General features: G+C 56.5%; 1 protein-coding gene across 8 annotated transcripts in view; it reads left to right on the top strand.

Annotated features, from left to right (window-relative positions):
• The window catches only part of DLG3 (discs large MAGUK scaffold protein 3), a 78,829-nt gene that overhangs the window by 31,266 nt on the left and 23,755 nt on the right, over positions 1-23,808 (top strand). For 6 of the 8 annotated variants that reach the window (XM_074835606.1, XM_074835605.1, XM_074835607.1 and 3 more), the window contains 7 exons: positions 8,468-8,521; positions 16,028-16,078; positions 19,154-19,278; positions 19,763-19,932; positions 20,313-20,449; positions 20,758-20,902; positions 21,054-21,213. In XM_074835606.1, coding sequence (XP_074691707.1) covers positions 8,468-8,521; positions 16,028-16,078; positions 19,154-19,278; positions 19,763-19,932; positions 20,313-20,449; positions 20,758-20,902; positions 21,054-21,213 — 842 coding nt within the window. The remainder of the gene's footprint in view (positions 1-8,467; positions 8,522-16,027; positions 16,079-19,153; positions 19,279-19,762; positions 19,933-20,312; positions 20,450-20,757; positions 20,903-21,053; positions 21,214-23,808) is intronic. The other 2 variants (XM_074835611.1, XM_074835610.1) reach the window with 1 other exon arrangement.

Raw genomic sequence — 23,808 nt, 5'->3', positions numbered from 1 at the left:
CATTTGTCTCCCTGGTTTCTTTATTCACCTGTAAGATTTTTTTCCCTGCTTCCCTTGAGTCCCTCAGACAGGGGCTGTGCACTTGTGCTTGCTGACCCTTCTGATACATCCCATTAATATGGTAAGGGATAATGTTAGAATTAGAGAGGGGAATTGAAGAACTGAGCTTAGCTCCTCTCCTGCCAGATTACCAACCACTGCCTGCCAGCCAGCCCAGATGTTCAGACTGCAGCCCTGGAGGTGCACCCCACTGCTGGTTTTGGGGTGTTGAGCTGCCAGAGGGGCCCTGGGAGCGGTGCTGGGAGAGTCACTGAAGCTGGTGTCCAAACTGGCTGTAGTAGAGATGTAGCCGCTGTTGTAAAGGCAGTGTCTGAAGCCACATAGGTGGGAGAGACCTGATTAGTGCTACATGTGGAAGAAGAGGAAGGTACCCGCCAAAAATGGGAGGATGTGGGCCTGCCACATTGCCAGAGGAGGAGAGCGCATTGGTGAGGCAGCCAGGGCCAGGCATGGGCAGGTTTCAGCAGGAGTGTAGCCAATGTGAAGGAGGTGGCTCCTCGTGAAGAACCTGGGGGTGGTGGGAAGACCTTCAGCCTTCACCACGGCAGCACCTGCCCTTGCCCTGGCTGGAGGGATGCTCCCTGTGCCCCTATGGCTGCACTTTCCACCTGGCTCTTCCCCCATGGTTTTGGGTGTTACATGGCTGGGACCTGCCTGAGCTCAGTCCTGACCAGTGCCAGGGATTTGGCAGGGATCTGCTGTCCGTCCTCAGGGTGTGCTCAAGGGAGGAAGGTCCCAGAAGGGGTTGTCTGAGAGGGAAACCCGGGGACGGCCATACCAGAGGTCCCATCTGGGTACCCTGGGTGTGGAGGTGGGTGGGAGGTGGAAGCAAAGCAGAAGCTGTTGCCATCCCTGGAGAGCTGCCTTGTTTGGGTAAGCCCCTCAGCGTGTTGTATGCTGTGATGGGAGGAGAGGAGCTTCTGCTCCTTCCTTAGCTGTGAATGCTCATTTAGAGAGAGGAAGTCATTAAGACTAATCAGGTCATAATCAGCTGCGGCTGTAGCTATGTGCTGGGCACCTGTGGTGTGCAGCCCCATGCAGGATGCTCTCCAAGGGGACCATGGCCTCTGGGTTCCGGGGGAGAGCAGATCCAGCACTGGTCTGTGATGGGGCACAAGGAGCTCGGTGTGGTTGGGGCAAGGGGCTCTGCCTGCCATCCCAAACCCTGTGCGCTGGCGGGAGGGATGGTGCGTCTCTGGCTCAGCATCGCAGCTGTGATTTGGAGAGGGGTGTAGCCCTTGCTGTAAGGTCGTGCCAGTGCTGCGGGTGCAATGGGCTGTGTTTAATGCTCACAGCTGGTTTTAACACATGCAGAGATGGGATGATACGGGGATCCCTCAAGGGCCCTCATTGCAAATCCAACAATATGCTATGAACATATATCAGGAGCTTGGAGATGAAAACTTTTAATACAGCATTTAACAAGTTCAGAATACCTGCATTTGAAATTAAGTTCACAGTTTAGTCTGCAGAAGCTCACGTGGATGGGGCTTGCTGAAGGACTGCTCAGAGGATGTAATTATTTTTGGGGATTCAGGGTGCGTCAGAGCACCCGGGACCAGGCCCTAAATACCCTCTTTTCACTTTTGTGTTAGCTGGAATTTAGTTTGAGGCTCTGTTGATGGACCTTGGTTTGCTTTTGTCCCACAGAAACACATTTCTGAACACTTTATAACTAGGTATGCACTAAAACTTACTGAAGAGAAGAAAACAGGATATTTGAATCCCAGGGACCAAAGAAATCTTTATTTTAACTCTGTCCCTTATTCAGTCTTTTTTTTTTTTTTTTGTCCCTGTACATATGTATTTATTTGAGAGGGGGGGAAAAAAGCACGTGAATCTTTCAGATGATAATAACTCTTCTTGTGAAAAAAGGAATTGAGTCAATTTTATTTGGTACCGCCAGGTCAGAGGGAAGCTATTGGAGCCCAGCACCTCTGCAAATTGGGTCACTTATTTTAGCGGGCTGAGCCTGGAACAGGATGTCTAACTTTCAAGTATGAACACGCTGGCCTTAATGGTTTCTAAATGGAAACTTAGACTCCACAGAGCTTCTGTTTGGGGAAGCTTTCTTCCTTCCCCGCTGAGTGAAGGCTTTTTCCAGTCCCTATTTAAGCTTACTCTTTAAAAAAAAAAAAAAGGAACCAAAACAAAGATTAAACCCACAGTAGCTGCTTGTGTTCGTGTTACACTTTGGGCACTTCAGCAGCTTTGCCAAAGATCCTTGTGACCAGGGACCTTTCAAGTCCTGTGTTCCCCATTTCCGGATGGCCGCAGTGCTTTGAGCCGGAGCCGAGGCGCAGCTGTTGGGCAGGGGCTCTGCTGCCATGACCCTGGAGCCTGCTCACGCCACCAAAACGGTCCAGCTCTGGTATCTCCCAGAGGCAGCCTGGAGAGGAGGGCTGCTCTCGCCCGTGGGCCACCATGCTGGCTGGGAGCAAAGCATGAGGGCAAGGGCAGCAGCTGGTGCCTGGCTAGCCAGGACTGACACAGGGTGTCTGGGCACCCGCAAGCTCCATAGTCGATCCTGGCATCGTTTCTTACGTTGTTTATGCCACATTTCGAGCTGTGCAGAAGGGCATGGGGTCAGGCTCAGCCTGTCTCTCCCCTTCGTGCAGGCACACTGTTGGGTGGTATGTGCCTCCCCCTGCCCAAACAGTGTCAGGCAACAGGTTGCTCTTGCAGTGAGTGAGAAAAAAATTCCAAAAGAGAGTTATTTTGTCCAGCCCTGTTAAAGGGAAGGGAGACTCATCTCTGGCCCTGAAATTCTTCAGCCTTCAGATGTTTCCAGCCTCCATTTTCTTTTGCTCCCTTTCCTTGTCCCACCCCGTGGGAGCCCTGAGGGATGCAACTCTCCCTCAGGGCTCTGCAGCCCTCTGACGCCTCCGAGCACCTTCAGCTCTGGCCACTGTGTAGACAGTTTGTGAAGGCAAAAAGAGATGAGCACAGGGAGCTGTGAGAAGAGGACCGGCCTCTGGCAGCAGTGTGGTACCTCTCCCCTTGAGAAGTGAAGGGCTAGGAGGGCCAAAGCATGGATTTGGTATTGAGATGTAGGAAAAGCCCTACATCTTGTGGGCCAGCTGGGAGCCAGGTCTGGCATGTGCTGTGCATCATTTCTGAACAGGACATCTGTGAGGTGACTGTGAGGTGACTTTCCTGGGCACGGTAAAGGCTGAGGGGGTCTGTAGGCATGCAGGTATCGGGGAGGGAGTTAGAGCAGCCTAGAGGTGTGGTGTTAGCACCTCCAGGCTCATCCCCTCCCTCACCTCCGGCACAGGGAGCCTCGGGAGCAGCTTTCTGTCCTGCCTCGACCTCAGAACTCCCCACAGGTTGCTGTGGAGGAGCTGTGTCATCTCAGGTACTTTGGGAGGTGATGTTTTTTGCAGCTAAGTGTTGGGCTCTGGATTGGTGCAGGAGGCAGCCCCAGCATTGGGAAAACCAGCGTCTGTGCGAAGGGCGGGGAAGTCTGGCGCGAAGCAGATGAGCGTGTCGGTGTTTATCAGGGTGAGTGGCGGTGAGCGTGGGCTTGCCATGTGTGCTGCGCCGGCAGGACCTGGGCTTGCTCCTGTGAAATTAATTCATTAGCTTGGTGCGAACCCGCTCCCCCTGGCAGCAGGAACCTGTTGGTGCCCGGGCATCCCACAGCTGACCCCGCTGCTGTGGTGGCATCACACTGCTCCTCGGCGTCCCTGAGCCAGTACCTGCGTGTTCACAGCTAGCTGGGGTCCTGCCACAGAGCAGCTGCTTTCATAACTATAAATGCACAGCTTTCTCCATGGTTTAACACCCTTTAAAAAAAAAAAAAATCAAAGCAGATGGAGCCGGGCTACAAGCAGCCCAGTGTGTCCACCCTGTTTAGTTGCTTCTGTTGGGCATCTCCCTGCTTGGCCTCTGCCCCTGAGAGCTTTTAAAAGGATGTAAAGACTGAATTCCACTGACCTCCAGAGCCATCTCCTTTTGAGTGTTACTGTTCTACCTCAGATGGTATAAAGCAAAGGATGTTAAATGACAGATTGACTTTTCACTCTGATCCAATCCAAGAAAGTTGCAGAAATAAAGGAGTTAAGTTAGTACTTTGCTTCTTATGCACTAGCCCAGCATCACAAATAGTCACCCTGTCCTGTGCATCTCTCAGTGTGTGACACATGGGGCACACTGGCCTCCTCCAGACACCAGCTCTGTGCGTTAGGCCTGGTATTTTTCAGCTCTGGAGGCTCCTGTTTGAGCCCTGTTGCTGGTTAAGATGGAAATGGGTTTATAAGTGGGTACAGTCCTGTTGCTGTTGGCCTGGGACATCTGCAGCACATTTATTTTGTCTGGAGGAGGTACATAATTCCTGACCTCTGTGGGCTGGCCCCCGTGCTGGCTCTGTGGAGGATGTGAAGCTGTTGCAAAGCTTTGGGATTTCAGCTCTGGAGAGAACATCTTGAACTTTCAGTTCAGAATCTCCCCACTCACTCCTGTGTGCCAGCCCTGAGAGCAGTCCTTGGGGAAATGCCACAGGGCAAGCCCTCGGAAGCAAGCTAATGAACCTCCTCTTTTTGCATTTAATTGCAGCTTTTCTTTTGTTTGGAAGTTTTGGAAAATCATCATGTTTTGCAATTCCTACCTTTGTCCGAGCAGATGACAACAATAGAAACAGAGATGAAGGGTGATACCTGTAGATGTTTGGGTCTTGGCTGCCCCCGGATGACTGTGTTAGTGCCTCTGGGCTGCCAGGGCCAGTTACCCGTTAGAAATACAGCCCAAACAGAAGCGGTGCCTCTCACATGACTGCCCAGAGGAGATACCTAAAGGTGTTTCTGAAAGGCTGCATCCTGAGCCCGGGGTGTGTCCGAGCACTGCTGGCAGTCTTGCTGCTCCCTGCGCATGCTGCAGTGGAATTGCTCCAGCCTGGGGGGGCTGTGGGCTGTCAGGGAGATGTCCCTCCTGCCCTGCATGCAGACCCACAGCCTCCTTCTGGCTTTAGCCATAGAGGCAGCTGCCCCTAGAAGGGTGTAGGCTCTCTTGGGGCGTCTGTAGGGAGCCAGCTCCTCTCTGGGGGCTGCACGGGGCAGGTCGTGGCTCCCCTCTGTTAGCACCTGGGCTGGGGCTCCCGCCGGGACTGTTGGGTGGTGCTCGAGTGCTAGTGCCTTGACACACGTGAATGTGAGGCTCTGCTTCTCTCAGCCCCCGTGAGACCAAAGAGCTCTTGAATCCTGACCTTCAAACCTCATCCCCCTTCATCGCTATTCCCTTTGACTCCTGTTGCTGCCTAGATTTTCCCAACAGCTGTCCTCTGCCTCACTGACTTTGCACCTAGATCAATGTCTCTGTATCTGTGCAGTGACTCCCCCAGCTTGCTCCCCAAGGCCCTCCTTGAGCCTCCTCCTTTCCCCGCAGCCTCCAGGCCCTGAGCCCAAGGATCTGTGTAGCCCCTTGCACCTCTGCTTGATAGAGGGAGTTCGGGGCATCTCCAGCTCCACTGAGCTTTAGTGGTCCTGCTGCCATGGGGTGAGCACTATCGGGCTTGGACCTCTTCTCTTTCCGTTTGTAAACCCCCCAGGCACAAAGAGGAGTTGGTAAATAGTAATAGTGTGATGAAGCGGTGTAGATGGAAGAGATCTGACAGCCCCCATTGAATGTGACCTGAATGCACAGCCCTGTTCCCTCTCCTCCCTGCATGCAGCAACCCCCTGCTCCTTAGGGCATAAATTACTTACTGCTCCCTATAGAATTGAGGGCATGGTTAATTCACCAGCACATTCCTGCTGCCCAGCAAAAAATGATGACATTCTCTCTCCTCCCCTGGCTAGCAGAGGGCTGGGTACATGTGCCTGCCTGACAGAGGAAGGCAGAGGCTTTTCATTTTCAGTCCCTCTGCTTATTTCTGAGTCCTGGGTCTTGTCTGACTCTGCAGTAGAACAGGCAAGGTGTGAATGTTAGAATATTTGCAAGTGGAAGTCAGAGCTAATGTCCAAACACCTTTCTTGTAGTAGCTGGAATAGCTGGCCACAGGAGGCAAGCGGGAATTTCCTGGTCTGAATTTCTCCTGACCATGTGTGACTTTATTTTAAGCAGCCACTCACATTCGGCATCTCCAGGGTCCCATCTGGAGCCTGAGTGGGAAATTGTGCTCCTAGCAGTATTTTGAGATGTAAAAATCACTAGTGTGGAATGGCTGCGAAGGATGCTCAGTGTGCTGTGAGCAGGCTAGACAAAATCTGTCCTTAGGGCTCACCACTGTGTGAGCGAGGCAATGTGATGTATGATTTGTGGGCTATTAGTAATTCAACAAAGAGACTGCAGTGGGGCTCAGTGGAGGACTCAGCCTGGACCTGCGAAAGCCTCTATAACATTATCATACAGAGCACTTCTCCCTAGGAAGGATCCAAAGCATCATTTGTGGAGTTGAATTCATGTCATAAATCATGGGGCACGTGATGGGCTACATTCACTTAGGCTGGCTCTTCTGCATCCTTCCTGGAAACTCATCTAATAAGAGCAGGCCTCTGGCACATCAAGGTTCAAACATCCATCGTTTGTTAATTGCTGGCAGTAGAAGTGCTTCTTTTTTGCCTTGAAACGTGGAATCCCTTCCTAGAATTGCACTGGGGACTAATAAAAGCCAGTGCCAGGTTTAATATATGCTATCTCACAAATTATCTGGATTAAATACAAGGACTGTGTACTGCCAGAGAGGGGATATTCCCAGTTTAACATTGCTTCAGGGCCGTGGAGATCCCAAGACATTGGACCTGAAAATTGCAATTCTCTTATGTGTGTGGGAGGGGTTTGGCAGGAGTGCTTGGAAGTGGTCATATTTGCCTGAGCTGGAGAATTAATTGCCATAAAAACTATGGTTTTGTAACCAATAGTTACAGCTGCAGGAAAGATCAGAAAGCATTTGAGTAAATCAAATTAACTACCTCCTGCTCCATCCATATAAGAGCAGAACCTTTCAGGGCAAGATTTAAACCACAATCCAGTTGACCTCTAGCTCTCCCACCTATGAAATGAAGAGATTGAAAAGTCCAGAAAGACAATCAACTAAAACAGAAGATGGTGGGGGCTGCCACGCTGGGTTATGTGAGGAGGTTGGTCTCTGCTGTGGGTGTATAAGCCCAGAGGAGGGCAATGAGGAGGTAGCCTGCTCCTGCAAAAATATCAGAGACTCACGGAGGCCATTGGGCTGGGCAATCCAAGCCCCCGCGTTACTGGCCAGTTCATGTTCATTGCTGCACTAGCCCACACATAGACTTGCTTGCTCCTGACGCTGACTCTGATGTTTCTGATGCCCTGAGGCAGAGGGTTCACCTCCCCATGTAGCTCCCGTCTCCCAGCTGTCCTGTCTCGCTCTGGCTGTTGTTCTCCATCGAGTTTTGGGATGACGCTGTGAATCCCGGCCCACCCCTGACCTTCCCAGAGCTCGCACCCCTTGCTGGCGCGTGCCGGCGAGGAACGTCGCGCCTTGTCATTAATCTTAAATTTCCCACTTCTTGCCGCTCCTCCCTCTCACAAAACCTCCTTCCCGGCTGCTTTGCCCCGGCCCGGGCTGGCTCCCGGGGGCGGGGGCTGCGCTGCGGCCCGCGGAGGCGGGGGGGGGACGCGGCGCCTTCAGGAGGTTGCGGCGCTGGACAGCTCCGGCGCGGCGGGACCCCGCTGGGGGGGGGGGGACGGGACACCCCACCCGCCCCCTCCCTCCCCTCCGGCCACCGGCACGGCGGCGGCTCCCCCCGTGCCCCGCTCCCGGGGGAGGCTCCTCCCGGAGCGCCTCCTCCTGCCGGCGCTTGCCCTCTGCGCCTGTGACCCCCCTACGGCGTGCGGGAGGAGGGGGATTGGAGAGAGGTTTATGGGGAGCCCTGCAAGAGGGGGGGGGCGCGTGTGGTGGTGTGGGGGGTGAGCCGAGGCTGCCGAGGAGAGGGTTCACCCCAGGAGTAACGAGGATGAGGGGCCAGGCGCTGCCACCTCTCCCAGGGCATGGTGGCCCCGTGCTTAGGAGCAGCAGCAGCAGCTGCTGGAAGGTGCGTGAAGGCTGCAGGGCTGGTCTGCTGGCAATATATACCGCCTCAGAAGAGCTTCCTTCCCTACTCCTCCTAATTCCTCAGTAACGTGGATCTCAAGTAAATTTTGGTGCTGGTGGGATTCTGACCTGAGGCTGGGAGAGTTTCCAGCCTTGCCTGTCTCCTTCCCAGCAGCCAAAGCCATGGGGTGTTTGGAACACACCAGGCCTGAGGAGGAGACTGATGCCCAGAGCCATGCTGTGTCCCAGGGCTGGAGAACAGCCAAGAGCAGAACCCTTCCTGAATTGCTCCCTTCTGCCCAGACTGGAGGGTCTGTGGTAGCATGACCAGGGGAGAGGTAGTGCACCGAGAAGGGCTGGGTTCATCGCTCAGGTCGGTGACATCCCACTTTTGTCTCCTCACAGGCCAACCCTGCTCCCATTATCGTGAACACAGACTCGCTGGAACAAGGGCTCTCTGTAAGTCTCCTGGTTTTGTTTCGCTTCCTTTGAACAAGCGGTGTGTTTTCCCTGCTTGACAGTGCAGGAAAGGCTCCTCCAGCCCAAGGAGGCCCTGGCAAGGTCCCCCCCCTGGCAGACCTGCACCACGTCCCCACAGCACGTCCCACCCCCAAACCTTGCTGGCGCTCGGTGACGCTGCACAGAGCCACGGCCAGCAGCAAGCGATGCTGGGAACTCCAGCACAGGGAGGGTACAAGGCAGGAGGCACTCAGAGGGCCACACTGCAGGGTATGCAGGCGTGACAGGAGCAGGGGGAGCTGGGCTGGCTGCGGTCAGGGTCACCCACACAGCCATTTCTTCAGCCTCCCATGCAGGGTGGCTGCAAGGCTCTGCTGGGGCATCCCTTACCTTCCTGCACTGCCTCAGCCCCCTTTGGCAGCCCCGGCCCCTCAGGGGAGTGGCAGGACTCTCCAGGCGCTCACTGGCATCACACCCACTGGTCCTCAGGGCAGCAGGACCCATCGGATGCTGCTCCTCTCCCAGTGAAGGCTGCCAGCAGCTGAGCAGTGCTTGGTGACTGGGAGTGTTTGCAGCCACAGTGCATTTGGCACTCTTGGCGTAGTATAAAGACAATCCTCCTCAGTTTGTTGCAGAGAGGGTTTGCGTGCTGCTGCATCCCTTCCCAGAACATTTGCGAATCATTCCTGCTGTGCAGCACTGGATCCGTGCTTGTGGGGTGCTCCCCTTTTTTTCCCCAAAGGGAGCTGAATTGACAGCTTGCCAGGGCTGGGCGCTTTGCACCTGGTTTTATTCTGATGCAGCAAATTTCAGCTGCCTTGCACACTCATGAAGCGGCACCAGGACTCAGAGCTGGGGTTGGTTTGTGTTTGGAGTCATGGTGAAGGGCTGCAGGTGACTTCTGGTGGTTGAACCTTCCTTGTAAAGAACTGCAGATCTCAGTGGTGGGGTCAGTGTGCATCAGAGCTGTGTTGGGCTGGTTGGGCAGGGCTACAAAAAGAAAGGGAAGCCCAGCTGAGACCTCTGCAACCCTGGCTGTGGTTTAATTATGCCTCAGGTGCTGAACTGAAGCCACCTGGCATTGGGGAGGAAGACGATGGTGCCTCTCAGCATGGTGGTCCTGGGTCCAGCAGCCTTGTATGAACGTGGCAGAAGAGAGTTGCTGTCCCCAAAGGTTTCCTTCTCCAAAAGCATGGCATGGCAGGGTGTTTGTGGGGTTGGAGGCTTCTCGCAGCGTGCTGGGCACCCCGGCTGCAGGGCAGTGCCCTGTTGCAGTCTGCTCTCTGTGCTCACCCAGCTGGTGCTGTTCTACAGGGAACTGGAAAAAGGGCGATGTCTCCTGGAGGGGAAGGCCACACCACAAGGTTGGACTGAGGCGAGTGAGGGGTGTGCTGTGGGCAGGGCAGGGAGGTATTCCTGGATAGAAAGTCTGCTTTCACATCAGTTTTGAACCCTCCCTCCCTTGGAGGAACATTTCCTGCTCACCATTGCAGCCACCAGTGCCACATCCTTTGCCAGGCTCCAGCCGTGCCTGTCCCTCCTCCCTGCCTGTGTGCTCAAGGGCAGCAAGAGGAGAGCCCAAGGGCCAAGGACAGGCTCTGTCACCCCAGGCAGGCTCCCGAGCCCTGCAGAAGCCAGCAGCAGGGAGCCCACCTGTGAGGCCAGCAGCAGCCTCCTCCCACTGCAGTGCACTCCACTTTCCTGCCCTCCTGGCTGCTTCCCCTTACTCCATATCCCTCCCACCCTTCTCCCTCCACCTCATTAGCTCCATATCCCTGTCCACCCCTTCTCCCTGCTCCTTCTTGCTGTGCTGGATGGGACCTCCCTTCCTGCAACCCCCAGGATGGGTTTTGAGGGTGCTCCACACCCCTGGCAGGCACCAGCATCACCCTGGGGCTGGCAGTCACCTACCCCATCCATCCAACCCCAGCAGCACATGTCAGGGGGGGAACTGCTCTGTGGTGGTCAAAAGGAAGGGGCAGGTTCTGGCTGTCATCTGCTGGGTGGAGCGGGGACCACCAGCCCTGTGCCAGGCGTATGCTGCCTGTGGGGTGCCCGAAGGAGCCCATGCCCAGGGCAGGGGAGACCCCTCGCTTGGATTCCTCTCAATCTCCAGCCTAGAAACCCTCTTGCCTTCTACTTCGTGTCATACTAGCACAGAAATAAACTTTGCTCCATCCTTGCCTTCTCTGGGGTGCCAGGCTCCTCAGGCTCCAGGGAAAACACCCCAAAACCTCCCGTTCGGCAGTTTCCAGGTCAGCAAAGGAGCCACACCAGGGGCTTGCTGCAGAAGGGCACACCAAAATGGCAAATCTGGAAACATATTTTTTTACAAACCCAGAAGCTGAAGCCTGTTGGTACAGTATGTATTTGGAAGGGTTAAAGTCACATCTTCCAGTCTTTAATTACTTAACTATTCAATGCTTTCCTTAATGATAAACAGATGGATGTAGTCTAGTTCCTTCCTGTTCTAGCTCCATTGATTACATCGGACTAGCTGCTGGGCTGAATTTGGCCCCGGCTGTTTATCAAGAAGTCTGCTCCACATTTCAATCTCTCTGTCCACCCACCTCCATCCCCAAGAGCATGTGGCACCAGCAGCACTGTAAGGTACAAGCTGCAGCACCAGGTCCCACTCACCACCAGGGCTGGGGCTCAGCTCTGGTGCCTACAGCTTGTGCAGAGACCAGCACCCCTAGGGTGTAAAAAGCCAAATAAATCCTTATAAAATTCCTGCTGTATTAAAAGCATCTCTTGAAGGGTAAGGACAGGTGCCAGGGGGGATCACCCGTGCCAGGCTCACTGTTTCACCCCTTGGTGTGTTTTGCTCAGCAGGTCCATAGCAGGGAGATGGAGCATTGAAAGCACAGTTCCCATGGTGGACGGGGTCTGTGTGTTTCAGAGCTGCCTCTCTGAAGCTGAAACAACTTCTGGCTGCCCAGGGTGCATGGCAGCTGCTGCCAGGCAGTCCCAAAGTGAGCAGGGAAGGTCACTCCAAAGCCCTGGAGGAGTTGAAAGTTTCATAGCCTGGGTCCTTGGAGCCCTCCTTTGGTGCCCCACCACCCAGCAGCACAGTGCCATGACCTCCTCAGTCTCTAAAAGCCAGGTCTGAGGAAGCCAAGTGCTTCCCAGGTCTGATCCTGGCCAGCAAATGCCACAGGACCCCCAGGCTCTACAACTGGTGAGTGCAGAGGCAACCTCCTTGTGCAGTGCTGACTCTGCTGCCAGGGTCCTCAGCTACTGTTGCTGCAGGTGGGGAGCAGCAGAGATGGCCACCACGGTCCAGTCCCTTTGAGCAGGGCAAAACTTGCTTGTAAGCTTGAAAAACCAGAAAAAATCAGAACTAAACTGCCACCCTGACACTTTGGTCCCGAGCGCTGGCAGTGGCACATCCTGCTGCCAGTTCCCACAGACAGCGTGACTGTGGAGCCCTCCCAGCTGTGTGCTGGGGCTGTCAGGCTTCAAACTCCTTCCCTCTGCCCGAGCTCAGCAGGCTTGTCCCCATGGCCCTCTGGCAAAAAGCTGACCAGAAATACTGTGTTTATTTACTCTGTACACAAGGCCAACACCGTGGGCAACACATGGAAGGGGGTTGAGGCCAGGGGTTAGCTGGAAGTGAGTCGGTAGGTCTCGGTGCTGCGGCAGGATGTGTGGATGCAGGGAGGTGAAGGGAGGGAGCTCGTGACCTATTTTCTCTGGGCCCCCTGCCATGTGCAGGCAGCGAGAGCTCTCCCTCGCCAGCACTGCTGCCTGCGCCAGCGGGGAGGTGCCCGTCACACCCGCTACCCTGGCGTGGGGCTGCTCTCCTTTCCCCTCGCTGGGGCACGTGTAGGGCATCGCCAGGCACCCTTCAGCCCCGGGTCCAGCTGGCACCACCAAGGGCTGACCCTCTGGCCTTCAGACTCTCTTCCTTATGTCGGTACACTGCTGCTCCACCACCAGGTCCCGGTGCCTGTCCCCATCGTGTCCTAACCACAAGATATGGGCTAGATCCTGCTCCAACAGTGGCTGCAGGCAGCGTTATCCTTCCTGCAGGTTATTTCTTCCTGCAGCCTGGTGGGCTATTTGGGTTGGGATTGAGGAACCCCATCTTAGTCTTCTAAATTTGGCCTCCTTTTTTATTTTAAAAAAAACCACACAACCAAATCCTGACTCTCTAGCAAATTGCAAAGCGCATTCCACGTGCGCTGGTGCGGTGTTGGCCGGCAGAGCCTGCAGACAGCTTGCAGTAGCTCTGGAAGGTGTGTGCTCTTCTGTTTATCGAATGAGTGTTAACTCTGCAGCCTTCTGTTGATGATTTAAATGTCATCATCGCTAACTATTTCCCTGCTGCTCAAAACACAAAAGGGAAGCGAAGGCCAGCAAAGGGGGCCTCTTCCTGAGCCCTGAGGTGGGCTTGCTGCGTGGGAAGGGCTTGGAAAAAAATACCCTTACTCTTTTCCATGAGAAATCAGACAGTGTTAGGATCGTGATATGCTGGGAACAGCTAATTAGCCCCCAACACCCCCGTCAGCTCTGCAGGCGTTACGTGGGGAGGCGGGAGCAGGATGGGGTGTACTCTCCCTGCCCAGGGGTGATGGAGCTGGGCATCTCCCCACCAAGCCCGTAGCACTGAGACAGCCCCCAAACAGGAGCTGGGGAGGAGCACAGGCACCGACGAAGGAGAGGGGGAACAGCCTGCGGCAGAGCCGGGTCATGGTGGCTCCAGTGGGTGCCGCGGGGAGGTTTTGCCGTCAGCGAGTGACTGGTATTCAATTTTCCGATGCTGGAACGTTTGCTTTGTTGGCTCGTTCCCTTGGTTACGTGGTATATATTAAGTTCTCCATTTGGCTTCCTTATGCAATTAACTGGCGTTTTGTTGCATGGATTTTGGAAACATAATCAGAGCTAAAACTTCATGGTCAGGCCTGGCTGACCCCAGCATGCCCAGCCGGAGCAGGCTGCTCCCAGCATGTGCCATGCCGAGCGAGCACTGACACCTCTTGCTTTCAGGGAGCGATGCAAAACACTGCTCAGCATTGGCAGCCTTGAGATTTGGGGAGTGGGGATACCCCAAACTCACCTGCCTGGCAGCAGGGTGCCTGATGGGGTTGCATGCTGGGGTGTCTCTGCGCCCCAGGCACTTGCCGGCAGCGGCCGCTCGCTTGGCGGGGCTCGCGTGCTGCTGGCTCTCTCCGCGGCTCACAGATTGTCAAAGTTTTCTGCACATCCCCATCCTGTAGGTATGTATGTGCTGTTCCTCTGCGGCCGTGGGTGTGCATATGGCTGGCTGTGTGGCAACTGTGTTGAATGCCAAAGCAGAGAGGACAATGTGTGTAGTAGCGAAGGGTGCCAGGAATCCAAGTTGCTGGAAAGCCGGGGAGAGGCAACGCTGCACCCCACGCACTGGGCTACCAACTGCGGAGACGAGATGAGCCTGGAGGCTGTGGCGAGGGAGGCTGTGAGGGCGGCATGGGCCAGCGAGCCGGCTCCACTCAAGATTAGTCAGTACAATAGGATGCAAGGAGGGAAAGGCAACCCATGGCAGCGAGGGAGCCTGTGACGAGGGAAGCGATGCGCCCCTGCCTGTGGGAGCACGGCCCAGGGCAGTGCTGTGGCAGGAGGTGGCACCGGCCACATGTCCCTGTCCCTCCAAGGCTGTCGGGGATCCTGCTGTGGGTTAATCCCACCGCTCCTGGTGCTTTTCTGCAGGGGGGTCCTGTTCAGGAGCTGACCAAAGCCTTTCCCAATGTGCTGGGAGACCAGACCATCCTCGTATTGGAGCACCTAGATGTCCCAACACTGAACTGTGCCCTGAAATCTTCCCATGGCTGAGGCACCAGGCATGGAGCACATCTGAGGAGGGACAACCCTCTCAGCCTGTGTTCCCTGGAGCTCCCATCCCATCTCTCCACTCCAGACTCTCTCCAACCTCATCCTTCTTGAAGCGTGGTACCCACAACAGGGTGTGGGATTGCTTTGGCCTCACCAGGGCTGAACCAGGCAGGGGATGAGTGGGGGTGTGTCGCAGGTGGCACAGCCCCATCCCAGATCCTGGCATGCACACCGGCTCTTCCACCTGGGCATGTGATTATTCCCACCTAGAAAAATGCCTGTTTCCTCTTCCTACCTATAAATAGGGCCTCACAGCCACCTCGCTGAGTTTCCTTCCATGGTGTCAGACTAAATGATGTTTGCTGACCCCTCCATCTAACGACCCAGCACTGGGGGATTTTGGAGGATGGCTGGGCTGTGCCTCCATAGGGGTGGATAGCAGGGAGCCGGGCAAGCAGGACACAACCAGTGTGCTGATGCCTGATGAGGGGACCTGTGTCCAAACAATGCCACAGCAGCTCCTGTCTGGGATACAGAGCGCATACAGAAAGTGGCTCCATACAGTCTACAAGCCATCAATTAATGGTGGATGTAAAATCCACATGAGAAACCCTGCACATTGTCCAGGGGCCACAGGCAGAAGCAGGGCTGCATGATGGGAGAGGCATTTGCCTGCTGAGCCCTGGGTCCCACCACCTCTGCCGTGCTGTGCTGACTTGCCTGCATCCCCTCCCTTGTTTCTCAGAGTGACTCAAATGGTGAGGTTGAGTCCAGTCCCCTCCAAAACGGTTGCTGTTGAGTGTAACAACTCTAGATGTTCCAATAGCTAATTGCTTTGCAAATCTTGCTAAATTTTAGATCTCAGCAGCTGTTTATGGCCTGATCGTGATGACCTGGAGTGAAACTGCCACCTTATTTTCCTGTGCATTGCTGCTTTTGGGGAAAATGGAAGTTTTTGACCTGTACATTTACCATTTCTATTTTAGAGCCCACAGTTGCATCCCTTTTGTTTCAAGCCATTACATTTCCTAGAGCCCTGCTTTGACCCTCCGGGTATGGGAGACTTTTAAGAGTGGAGATCAGTATGGTGTACAGCACTGAGACAGGCTACACCATTTTTTTATACAAGGGCATCACAATGTTTTCCCCTCTTACTGTGCCCCACTCTCATACCTCGTTTCCTTTGCACCCAGCTAATTTGGTAGAATAAATTATTCTGAATTCCCTGTTAACACAGTCATGCTACTAAAAGATTTAGAAGATATAAGCTGCTAAAGGTGTTTATTATGTTATTATGTACAGACATTATTTTTTTTTCCTTTAAATAGACCGGCCCCCTTTCTTTCCTTCCTGCAGCAGTGAATTCCCGAGGTTAATTACATGCTGTGGAACAAAGGCGTTATTTCTTTTTGTGCCTTTGGTTGTGTTCCTTTTCATGGCTCAAGAAATGAGCTGGGAGAATAAAGGCTTTGCGCTGAAGTGCATTAAAGTCAGTGGGCTTTGGCTCATGCCCAGAAAGAAAAGCAGCGCACAGTTTAATTCCAGGGCAGGCTTGAGCGATTGTGTTTAAGGTTTTTTCAGCAGTGATGGTGCAGCTTTTAGGTTGGATTCTCAATATTCAGCTATCAGAGGGGAAAAGCAAATCCCCCTTGACCGGCACAGAGCCGTAACGCGCTGTCTCCCTCTCCGCAGGTGAATGGCAGCGATGGGATGTTCAAATACGAGGAGATCGTCTTGGAAAGGGTAAGTGCTCTTTACTCACCTGCCAACAGTCTTTGCTGCCTCCTCCCACTCGCCCTCCCACTGGCGCAGCCGGCACCCCCCGCATCCCCGCGCCAGCTGATGGAGAGAGATTGCTCTCCACTCCTGCTCTCTCCAGAGGCTTTTGGGGGTGTTGCTCTTGCCTTCCCTGCACAGCCCCCCTGGCATGGGGAGAGGTGGGCTTGCTGCTCCCCCCCACCCCCGCAGACCCCTCCAGAAGGGAGGGAGGAAGGCCTCTCCCTCACCTCCCTCATTCACACCCTCGCCCCCACAAACCCACCAGCGCAGAGCCGGGGGGAGGCTCTTTGTCACTGCCTTTGCCGGAAGATGGAGGTGCCAGGAAGCTCTGCTCGTGCAGGCGTGCGGGCAGGCACACCCCACAGCCAGGCACAGGGAGCCCCCATCGCTCTGGGGTACACAGCCAGGGGATGCTAAGCAGCAAGGACGGGTCTTCTCGTAACCGGACCACAACAGGGGGAGTTTCTGCTCAAGCTTTTTCTTGTCCGTTGGCAACGCAGAGCTGATGGCGTGCGCCGCACCAGCCGTGGCTAAGATTACCTACCCCGGTGGATGGGGCTTATCCAGGGGTGAGCTGGCACCGTGCAGGGAAGGGAGGGCTTTCCGCTGGCACCCAGGGAGTGGCAGGGATGGAGGGATGGAGAGGGAGCAGGAGAAGCTGGCTCAAGGTTTGTTCTGAGAGGTGGGCACAGCCCTGATGAGTGGGGATGGCTGAGGCGGGAGGTTGCGCACGGTGCCCCACGACACACCTTGCCTCCTCCTCGCTGCTACGCTGGGTGGCTCAGCCTCGCCGCGTGGCCGGCATCACAGGGGAAGACGCATCATTCGTTATTCTGTTCCTCTCTGCCTTTAGTCATCTCCCTCCTCCCCTTGGCTCTGCATCACAGAGGTGGGTGGACGGAAGGTTATCTGGGGCTGCCGCCTCACCCACTGCTTCCCCAGCGTGCCTGACGAAACCAGCCCAGGGGATGCTTCCTTTTTGGGCTGAGCACTTCTCACTCCAGGCCCAATTTAGAGGCAAAAGCCTTGTTTTCAGGGATTCTTCAGCCATCCTCATCCCCCAGCGGGAGCACGGGGGAGCTGGCAGGGTCACACAGAGAGTCAGCACTCATTGCTGCCCCCCATTTCAAAGTCCCAGACGGTGGGACTCAGGCAGTGAGAAACCAGGAGGGAATTTCAGTGCTTGTCAGTCAGGGCCAGCATGGACCATACCCAGGTCCTTCCCCTTCACCTGGTCCCCAGTGGGATCCAACAGCACCGTCTTACTGCAGGAGAAGCACCCTGGTGCCTGTGGATGACACTGTCCTCTTGCTGGGGTGTTTGACTCCCACAGGTGACCTCAGTGTATCCTAAAATTGCTGGTCTGTCACTGTTATTAATCCTTGTCCCTGTAAAGACAAGGGCAAATTCAGCAGTGTTTTGGGGGCAATAACTGAGGAAACACCACCCACAGAGGGATGTGGCTTTGGGTTTACCTACCATACGTGTGTCCACAGCAGGAGCTGCCCCCATATCTACATCAACCCCGATGACAGCTAAGAAATCCCTTGAACTCCATTTCAAGGTTTATCAAAATAAAAATAAATACCTGGATAATGTCCAGGTTTTGTACCTAGTGTCAGAGCGCACCTTTCCATAGACAGGCACAATGAATGGCTGGAGACCATTTTGCACAGTCTCACCTGCCTTGCTTGGGGCCAGGTTGGGTCTCCAGTGACAGTAAGCAGCTTGTTTCAGTGGGCTCGGGATAACCAGCATCCAGCTTAGAGGAAGGAGAGTGGCCTCAGACCTTTCGCCATTGAGTGCCTCCTTGTCATGTGCCGGCCAAATCCCAGCCGGCAGGAGAGCATCTGGGAGTGTCGCATAGTGCCAGGCATTGGTGGCTCTTGGAGATGCCATGTGCTGTGTCACGAGTGGCATAAAGTCATAGCGGAGACCTCTGCGTCGCCACAAGAGCTGATGCTGAGCCCAAGCTGCTGGGCAGAAGTGTGAGCTGCAGCCAGTGCTAAGTGATGCTGGGGAGTCTGAGCTCCAGTGTGGCCCTCCTGGCCACAGGTCCCCCAGAAGGGAAGAGCTCCCCATCACCTAACACTGAGCACTGGGGCCGTGGGCAGCCAGGAGAGTGCTTGGCCCAAGCCTGTTTGTGTACGAAAGAGGTGGCATGATAGGATGTGACTAAGTGTCAGCTCTTCCCCATGAGAAAACAAGGTGAGGAGCCATCTGATTTTCAAAGTGGAGCAGAAAAAGCAGGAATTGTCCACTTGCATCAAGCATGGAGCTGGAAGCAGCACCTGTGAGTGTGTCACTAATTGCAGGGGATCCTGCAAGTGGGAGAGGCAGCACAGGGCCATGGGCACTCGTCCTGGGATGCTGCTGGGATGGGGCTGGAGACACAGCACGATTCCTGCATGCCCCCCGGGCAGACTTCAGCAGAACAAAGCTCAAGTGATGCTCCAGGCATGTCCAGGAGGAAGAGGAGGCAGAACTGGAGACCCCACTCCATCCTGACAGCCCCCTCCACCCAATCCTGCATATTTTGACATCAGCACTGCTGGTCCCTGAGTTGGCTCCTTGCTGGGGCTGCATCCCAGGGTGCAGGGCGGCAGGGGTGGGATGCTGGTGACTAGTACGAGCCCCACTGCTCCGTGCAGGCTGCAGCATAGGTGTCTCCTCCTGGGGAGCAGCCAGCAAGGGGAGGTTTTCTCCGCCAAGGACCACCCCCTATTCCCCCAGCTCACTGCCTGCCTCAGAGTCTCTCAGCGGAGACGCGGTGGTGAGGGAGGTCCTCGGCGGCTCCCACTCTCCCACTCCATCTGTTCGGTGTTCCGCGCTGCTGCACTGAGCGCCTTGGCTGATGAGTGCCGGCCTCCCCTCTGGCCGTGCATCCCTCTGCCCCCTGAGCCAGGCACCCTGGGGCGCAACAGATGCTGTAAGGGCTCCCACACGCCGGGCAGCCGTGGCTGGCGGGGAAGCGCTTCAGGAGGGCCAGCAGCAAGCGGTTGCCTGCGGGGGAAAGACGCGGTGTTTGATTTCCCGCAGGGTAACTCTGGCCTTGGCTTCAGCATAGCGGGAGGAATCGACAACCCCCATGTTCCAGATGACCCGGGTATCTTCATCACCAAAATCATCCCCGGGGGAGCAGCAGCCATGGATGGCCGTCTAGGGTGAGTACAGGGCCAGGGGAGCAGTCCCATCAGGATTCTCCCCAGGGACCCTCAAGACAGCTCCTGTCCCCCTCCCCTGCCATGGTCCCCAGCACTCCCCCTGGTCCCTTCCCCATAGCCAAGTCCCCTCAGTGCAGGGATGCCTGTGATCCCCTGTCACCAGCCTCTGGTCCGCAGCCACCCCTCCACCCCGACCTGCGCCAGGCTCTGGCTCCTATCCTTCCCCCTGCAGCCCAGAGCAGGATCCAGCCTTTCCCCTCATCTCCCATCTCCACCAGGGTTGCACCGTAGGGACCAGCCCTGCTGCCTCCTCCTTCGTGAGGGACCCCACTCTCACCCCAGCAGGGCAGGATCTGGCCAGCTTGAGCAGCTCTCCTTCACACAAGGGTCTGTGCAGCCGAAGGAGGGTGGCAGAGGTGTCCAGAGGAGGGTGGCACAGGCTGGCAGTTCCCCAGGGGAGCTCAGGGCCACCCTGTGCCCTCAGGGTGAACGACTGTGTGCTACGGGTGAACGACGTGGACGTCTCCGAGGTGGTGCACAGCAAAGCCGTGGAGGCCCTGAAGGAAGCGGGCCCCGTGGTGCGGCTCGTGGTGCGCCGCCGGCAGCCCCCGCCAGAGACCATCATGGAGGTCAACCTGATGAAGGGCCCCAAAGGTGAACCCCTCACTCTGCTCGCAGGACCAGGGTGCCCCGCTGCCCCACGGGACGATGTGGGGTGGCCCCTCGGTGTGGTATGCCACGGGGTGTGAGGCAGCATCGTGGGGGCTGTGGGATGCAAAGTGACACTGCCACGGTGCAGGATGCCGCAGGGTGGCACAGCAGCACGGGATGCTATGGGGCACGGGGTGTGGGATAGCCCCACGGCCAGTGCGCAGTGGCTGGGCTGTTCCCTCACAGCAATGGGGTGGCCTATTGCCTGCCGGGTTTGGGGCAGGGTGGGAAATACGGTGAGGCAGAGGGGCCGTGATGTCAGCCTGCAGCTCCGTCTATCTGTCTGTCCCTCACCCCTCACCTGCCGTCTCACTCCCCCTCAGGCCTGGGGTTCAGCATCGCAGGGGGCATCGGGAACCAGCACATCCCCGGGGACAACAGCATCTACATCACCAAGATCATCGAGGGAGGTGCTGCCCAGAAGGACGGACGCCTGCAGATCGGGGACCGGCTGCTCGCAGTAAGCCCCATGCCCACAGCCGGTCACGAGGAAAAGCCGGGCAGTCTCTGCCATGCCGATCCTGAACCCCAGCACCCCTCGCTCCGACAGCCCCATGCCCCTTCCCTAGGGTCCCCACTGGGACGGGGCTGTGGGAGGGGCAGGCGCAGCACTGGCTGCAGGCAGGAGGGCCAAACCCATGGAGATGGGACTGTCTCCAAAGCTACTGCAACACCTACTCTGTGGAAAACCGCTCTGCTCCCTCAGGGCTGCATTGGCTCCTGCCCTCCTGCCTGCAGCCGTGTCACCCAGCCCCTTCCCTCCGGCAGGTGAATAACACGAACCTGCAGGACGTGCGGCACGAGGAGGCGGTGGCCGCCCTGAAGAACACCTCTGACATGGTGTACCTGAAAGTGGCCAAGCCCGGCAACATCCACCTCAACGACATGTACGCGCCCCCCGACTACGCCAGCAGTACGTACGCCTCCAGCCGCTGGTGCGGCAGCCGGGGCACCGCAGAGCTGGGGGGGACGGAGCGTGCTGGGCAGCGGGCAACGCTGGGCTGGTCTCCATGTCTGCGGTGCGGATGGATTTCTGCTCCTGATGTCCTTCTCCTCCCCTGCAGCCTTCTCAGCTTTGGCTGACAACCACATAAGCCATAACTCCAGTTTGGGCTACCTGGGCAGCGTTGAGAGCAAGCCTGCCTACCCAGTCCCTCCCCAGGTGACTCCGTCCCGGTACTCACCCATCCCTCGGCACATGATCGGGGATGACGACTTCACCAGGTGAGTACCAGGCATGAGCATCCCCATTCCCTGCTCCTTCTCCTTCCCTCTCTTTCCCTCCCTGGATGCCTCATCCCTGCTGCCAGTGTAGAGCCTCGGCCAAAAGCCCATTTGTGGGTGCATGGTGCAAAGCTTGGGGCCCCCGCAGTGAGCTCCATGCTTACCCCTCCAAGATCATCCCTGCTCTGTCACTCCCTGGCTTGTTGCATCCTCCCTTCCTTGTTCCCCTCCTGCTCCTCCCCGAGCCTTACACTTCTGCATTTCAGCTTCTTTCTCCTACTTGTTTTACAATCCCTGGAATACAAGGTGTTCCCCGCCCTGACACTGCCATCCGGTGCCAGCAGCACCACAGGCTCCCAGGCTGTGAGCTGGCTGTCCCCGAGCAGAGCTGTGCTGGGTGTGAGGGGCCGGAGGGGACACAGGTCTGGGTACAAGTAGGGCTCCTCCTCTTGTGCTCCCCGAGCCCGGCATTCACCTGCACCCAGGTGCTATTTGACCAGTGGCCAGCCCTGGGCTTGACAGCCTGCACAGCCCTGGCATGGCCCCCTTTTCCCCACTAGCGTCATTTACACTGCACAAGCAGGTTTGTTTCCTGAACCCAGGAAATAAAGAGGAGCACAAAGCAGACATTGCTCTGAGCCTAAACGTGGTGTAAAACTTTTCCAAAGCCTCATGCTGAGGATGGGAGAGCGAGATCCGGCTGGTCCTGCTCTGCTTGCCTGGACTCACAGCTTTCCCTCTGCTTGCAACAGCCTCACAGCCAGTGCTGAGCCTGCTCTTGGTTTGGTATCTCCAGGGCCAGGGCTGTAGGGCTCAGGCTGTATTCCTAGGACCGACTCTTGGGTTAAGCTTAGGGCTGGCTCTGCGGTTAGGAGCAGGGTTGCAGGCTGGTTTCAGGGTTGCATTTGCAGTGGAAGATGCTGCAGCCTCGGCTGGGATTGTACCATTCAGGACGCTGGCACATGCCAGAGCGGGAGACCCTGACTTGCCATCCAGCATCAGGTCCGCTGTCCCCCGGGGAGTGGCTGCACTCACCTTCACCACGGGGATTTTTTGCTTCTTGGTGTTCGGCCGCAGCCGGGTGCCTCTGCACGCTATGACCTGTGCAACACCAGCCTCTGGCCGCGCCCCATCTCTCCCACCTGCTCCTGGCACCAGCGATGCCGGTTCTACAGCCTGTTCCCGGCACTGCGTCCTCGTCGGGTGTAGCAAGTCCTGTGCTGTTGGGCACTGGAGGATGATGCCACATGCAGGAGCAGTGCTTTCTGCCATTACGTTGCACCACAGCGCTCAGAAAATGCACCACCTGTCTCTCGCCAGGGACCCCAGTCCTACCAGTGTGTCCTACACCCACCAACGTCCTTATTTGCAGGCCAGAGAGCGGAGAGAGCAGCCCAGTCCGGGCTGGACATAGCCCAGTGGCAATGGCCTGGCGATGGCTCGGCAGTGGCTCGGCAGTGGCTTGGCAGTGGCCCCGGTGCAGCACGTGCTGGTGGCCACTAGAGGATGGTGCTGCCTTGCGGAGGGCCCTGCTGCAGACAGGCTGACACCGCTGGGCCACTGTCCCCAGCCACAGCCCCCTGCTCCCCAGTAGATCCACAGCCTGCCATGGGCTCAGCACCTCCCCCATCCAGCCCAGGGCAGCGCTGAAAACCTCATGTGCATCACCAACCCCCCCACCAGGACAGCTTCATCGCTGCCGCCATGGGTCTGTTGGCTCATGCATCACCAAGATTGTGCACTGGGACCAGCATGGGCCAAATGCATCTCACTGGTGGGGAAAGGCAGCGACTCCCCTGAAAAAGCAGCTGTCTCCCAGGAAGCTCCTGCCAGCCATTCCCCAAGCAGAGGTCCTGGCCTGGATCTAGCATCAAGCCTCTTTCCTTTCTGTGGGCACAAGTGCTGCTGCAGACATGGACATGGCTCCAGTGATCCTCGTGACCTGCAGCACCCAGGAACGGGGATCAGAACATCTGGCACAGCCCCACAGGATCCCTGCAGTCACTCTGTGCTGAGATCCCAGTGTTAACGCTGCAACATCCAGCGTGGGATCTGCCTGCAGGATCAGTGCCCTGCCTCCCGGGATGAGGGCAGAAGCAGAGAGTGCATGTCATGACTGAGACCTGAGATGTACCTGTCTGGGGCTTCATTTCCTCTCCTTGGTTCCTGTTGTGTTGCTCTACCTTCCACCAAACTGGTCCTCATTGATGCTGAGGATGCTTCACCCCCAGGCCAAGTTGGGGTGGTGGTTCCTGCACTCTGCTTGGGCAGTGGCAAAAACCAAGGGGCAAAGCAAGTTCATCAGCTGGTTGGAGGCAGGGTCTGCAGACCCAGAAATCTGACCTATTTCTTCCCCTGGGAGAGCTCTAGCCCCAGGCACAGCTTTGCTGCAGAGGCACTGATGGCTGCAGCCCTCTCTGCCCCCTCACAACTGCTACTCCCGAACCAAGCACTGGTGGCATCCTGAGGAGTTGGGGTTGAGCCTTTTTTTGACCCCAGTGGCGTTTCCATGGTGTTTACCCGGTCTCCTCCTGGTCCCGGCGCATCCCAGCCTCAAACTATGGTCCAGCTGAGCCCTGAGCCCCACTTAGCTCA

This window comes from Strix aluco, chromosome 10 (assembly GCF_031877795.1).
Source record: "Strix aluco isolate bStrAlu1 chromosome 10, bStrAlu1.hap1, whole genome shotgun sequence".
Classification (NCBI taxonomy): Eukaryota; Metazoa; Chordata; class Aves; order Strigiformes; family Strigidae; genus Strix; species Strix aluco.
The sequence above is the reverse complement of the archived record's forward strand: the minus strand, read 5'-3'. Positions and strand labels throughout refer to the sequence as shown.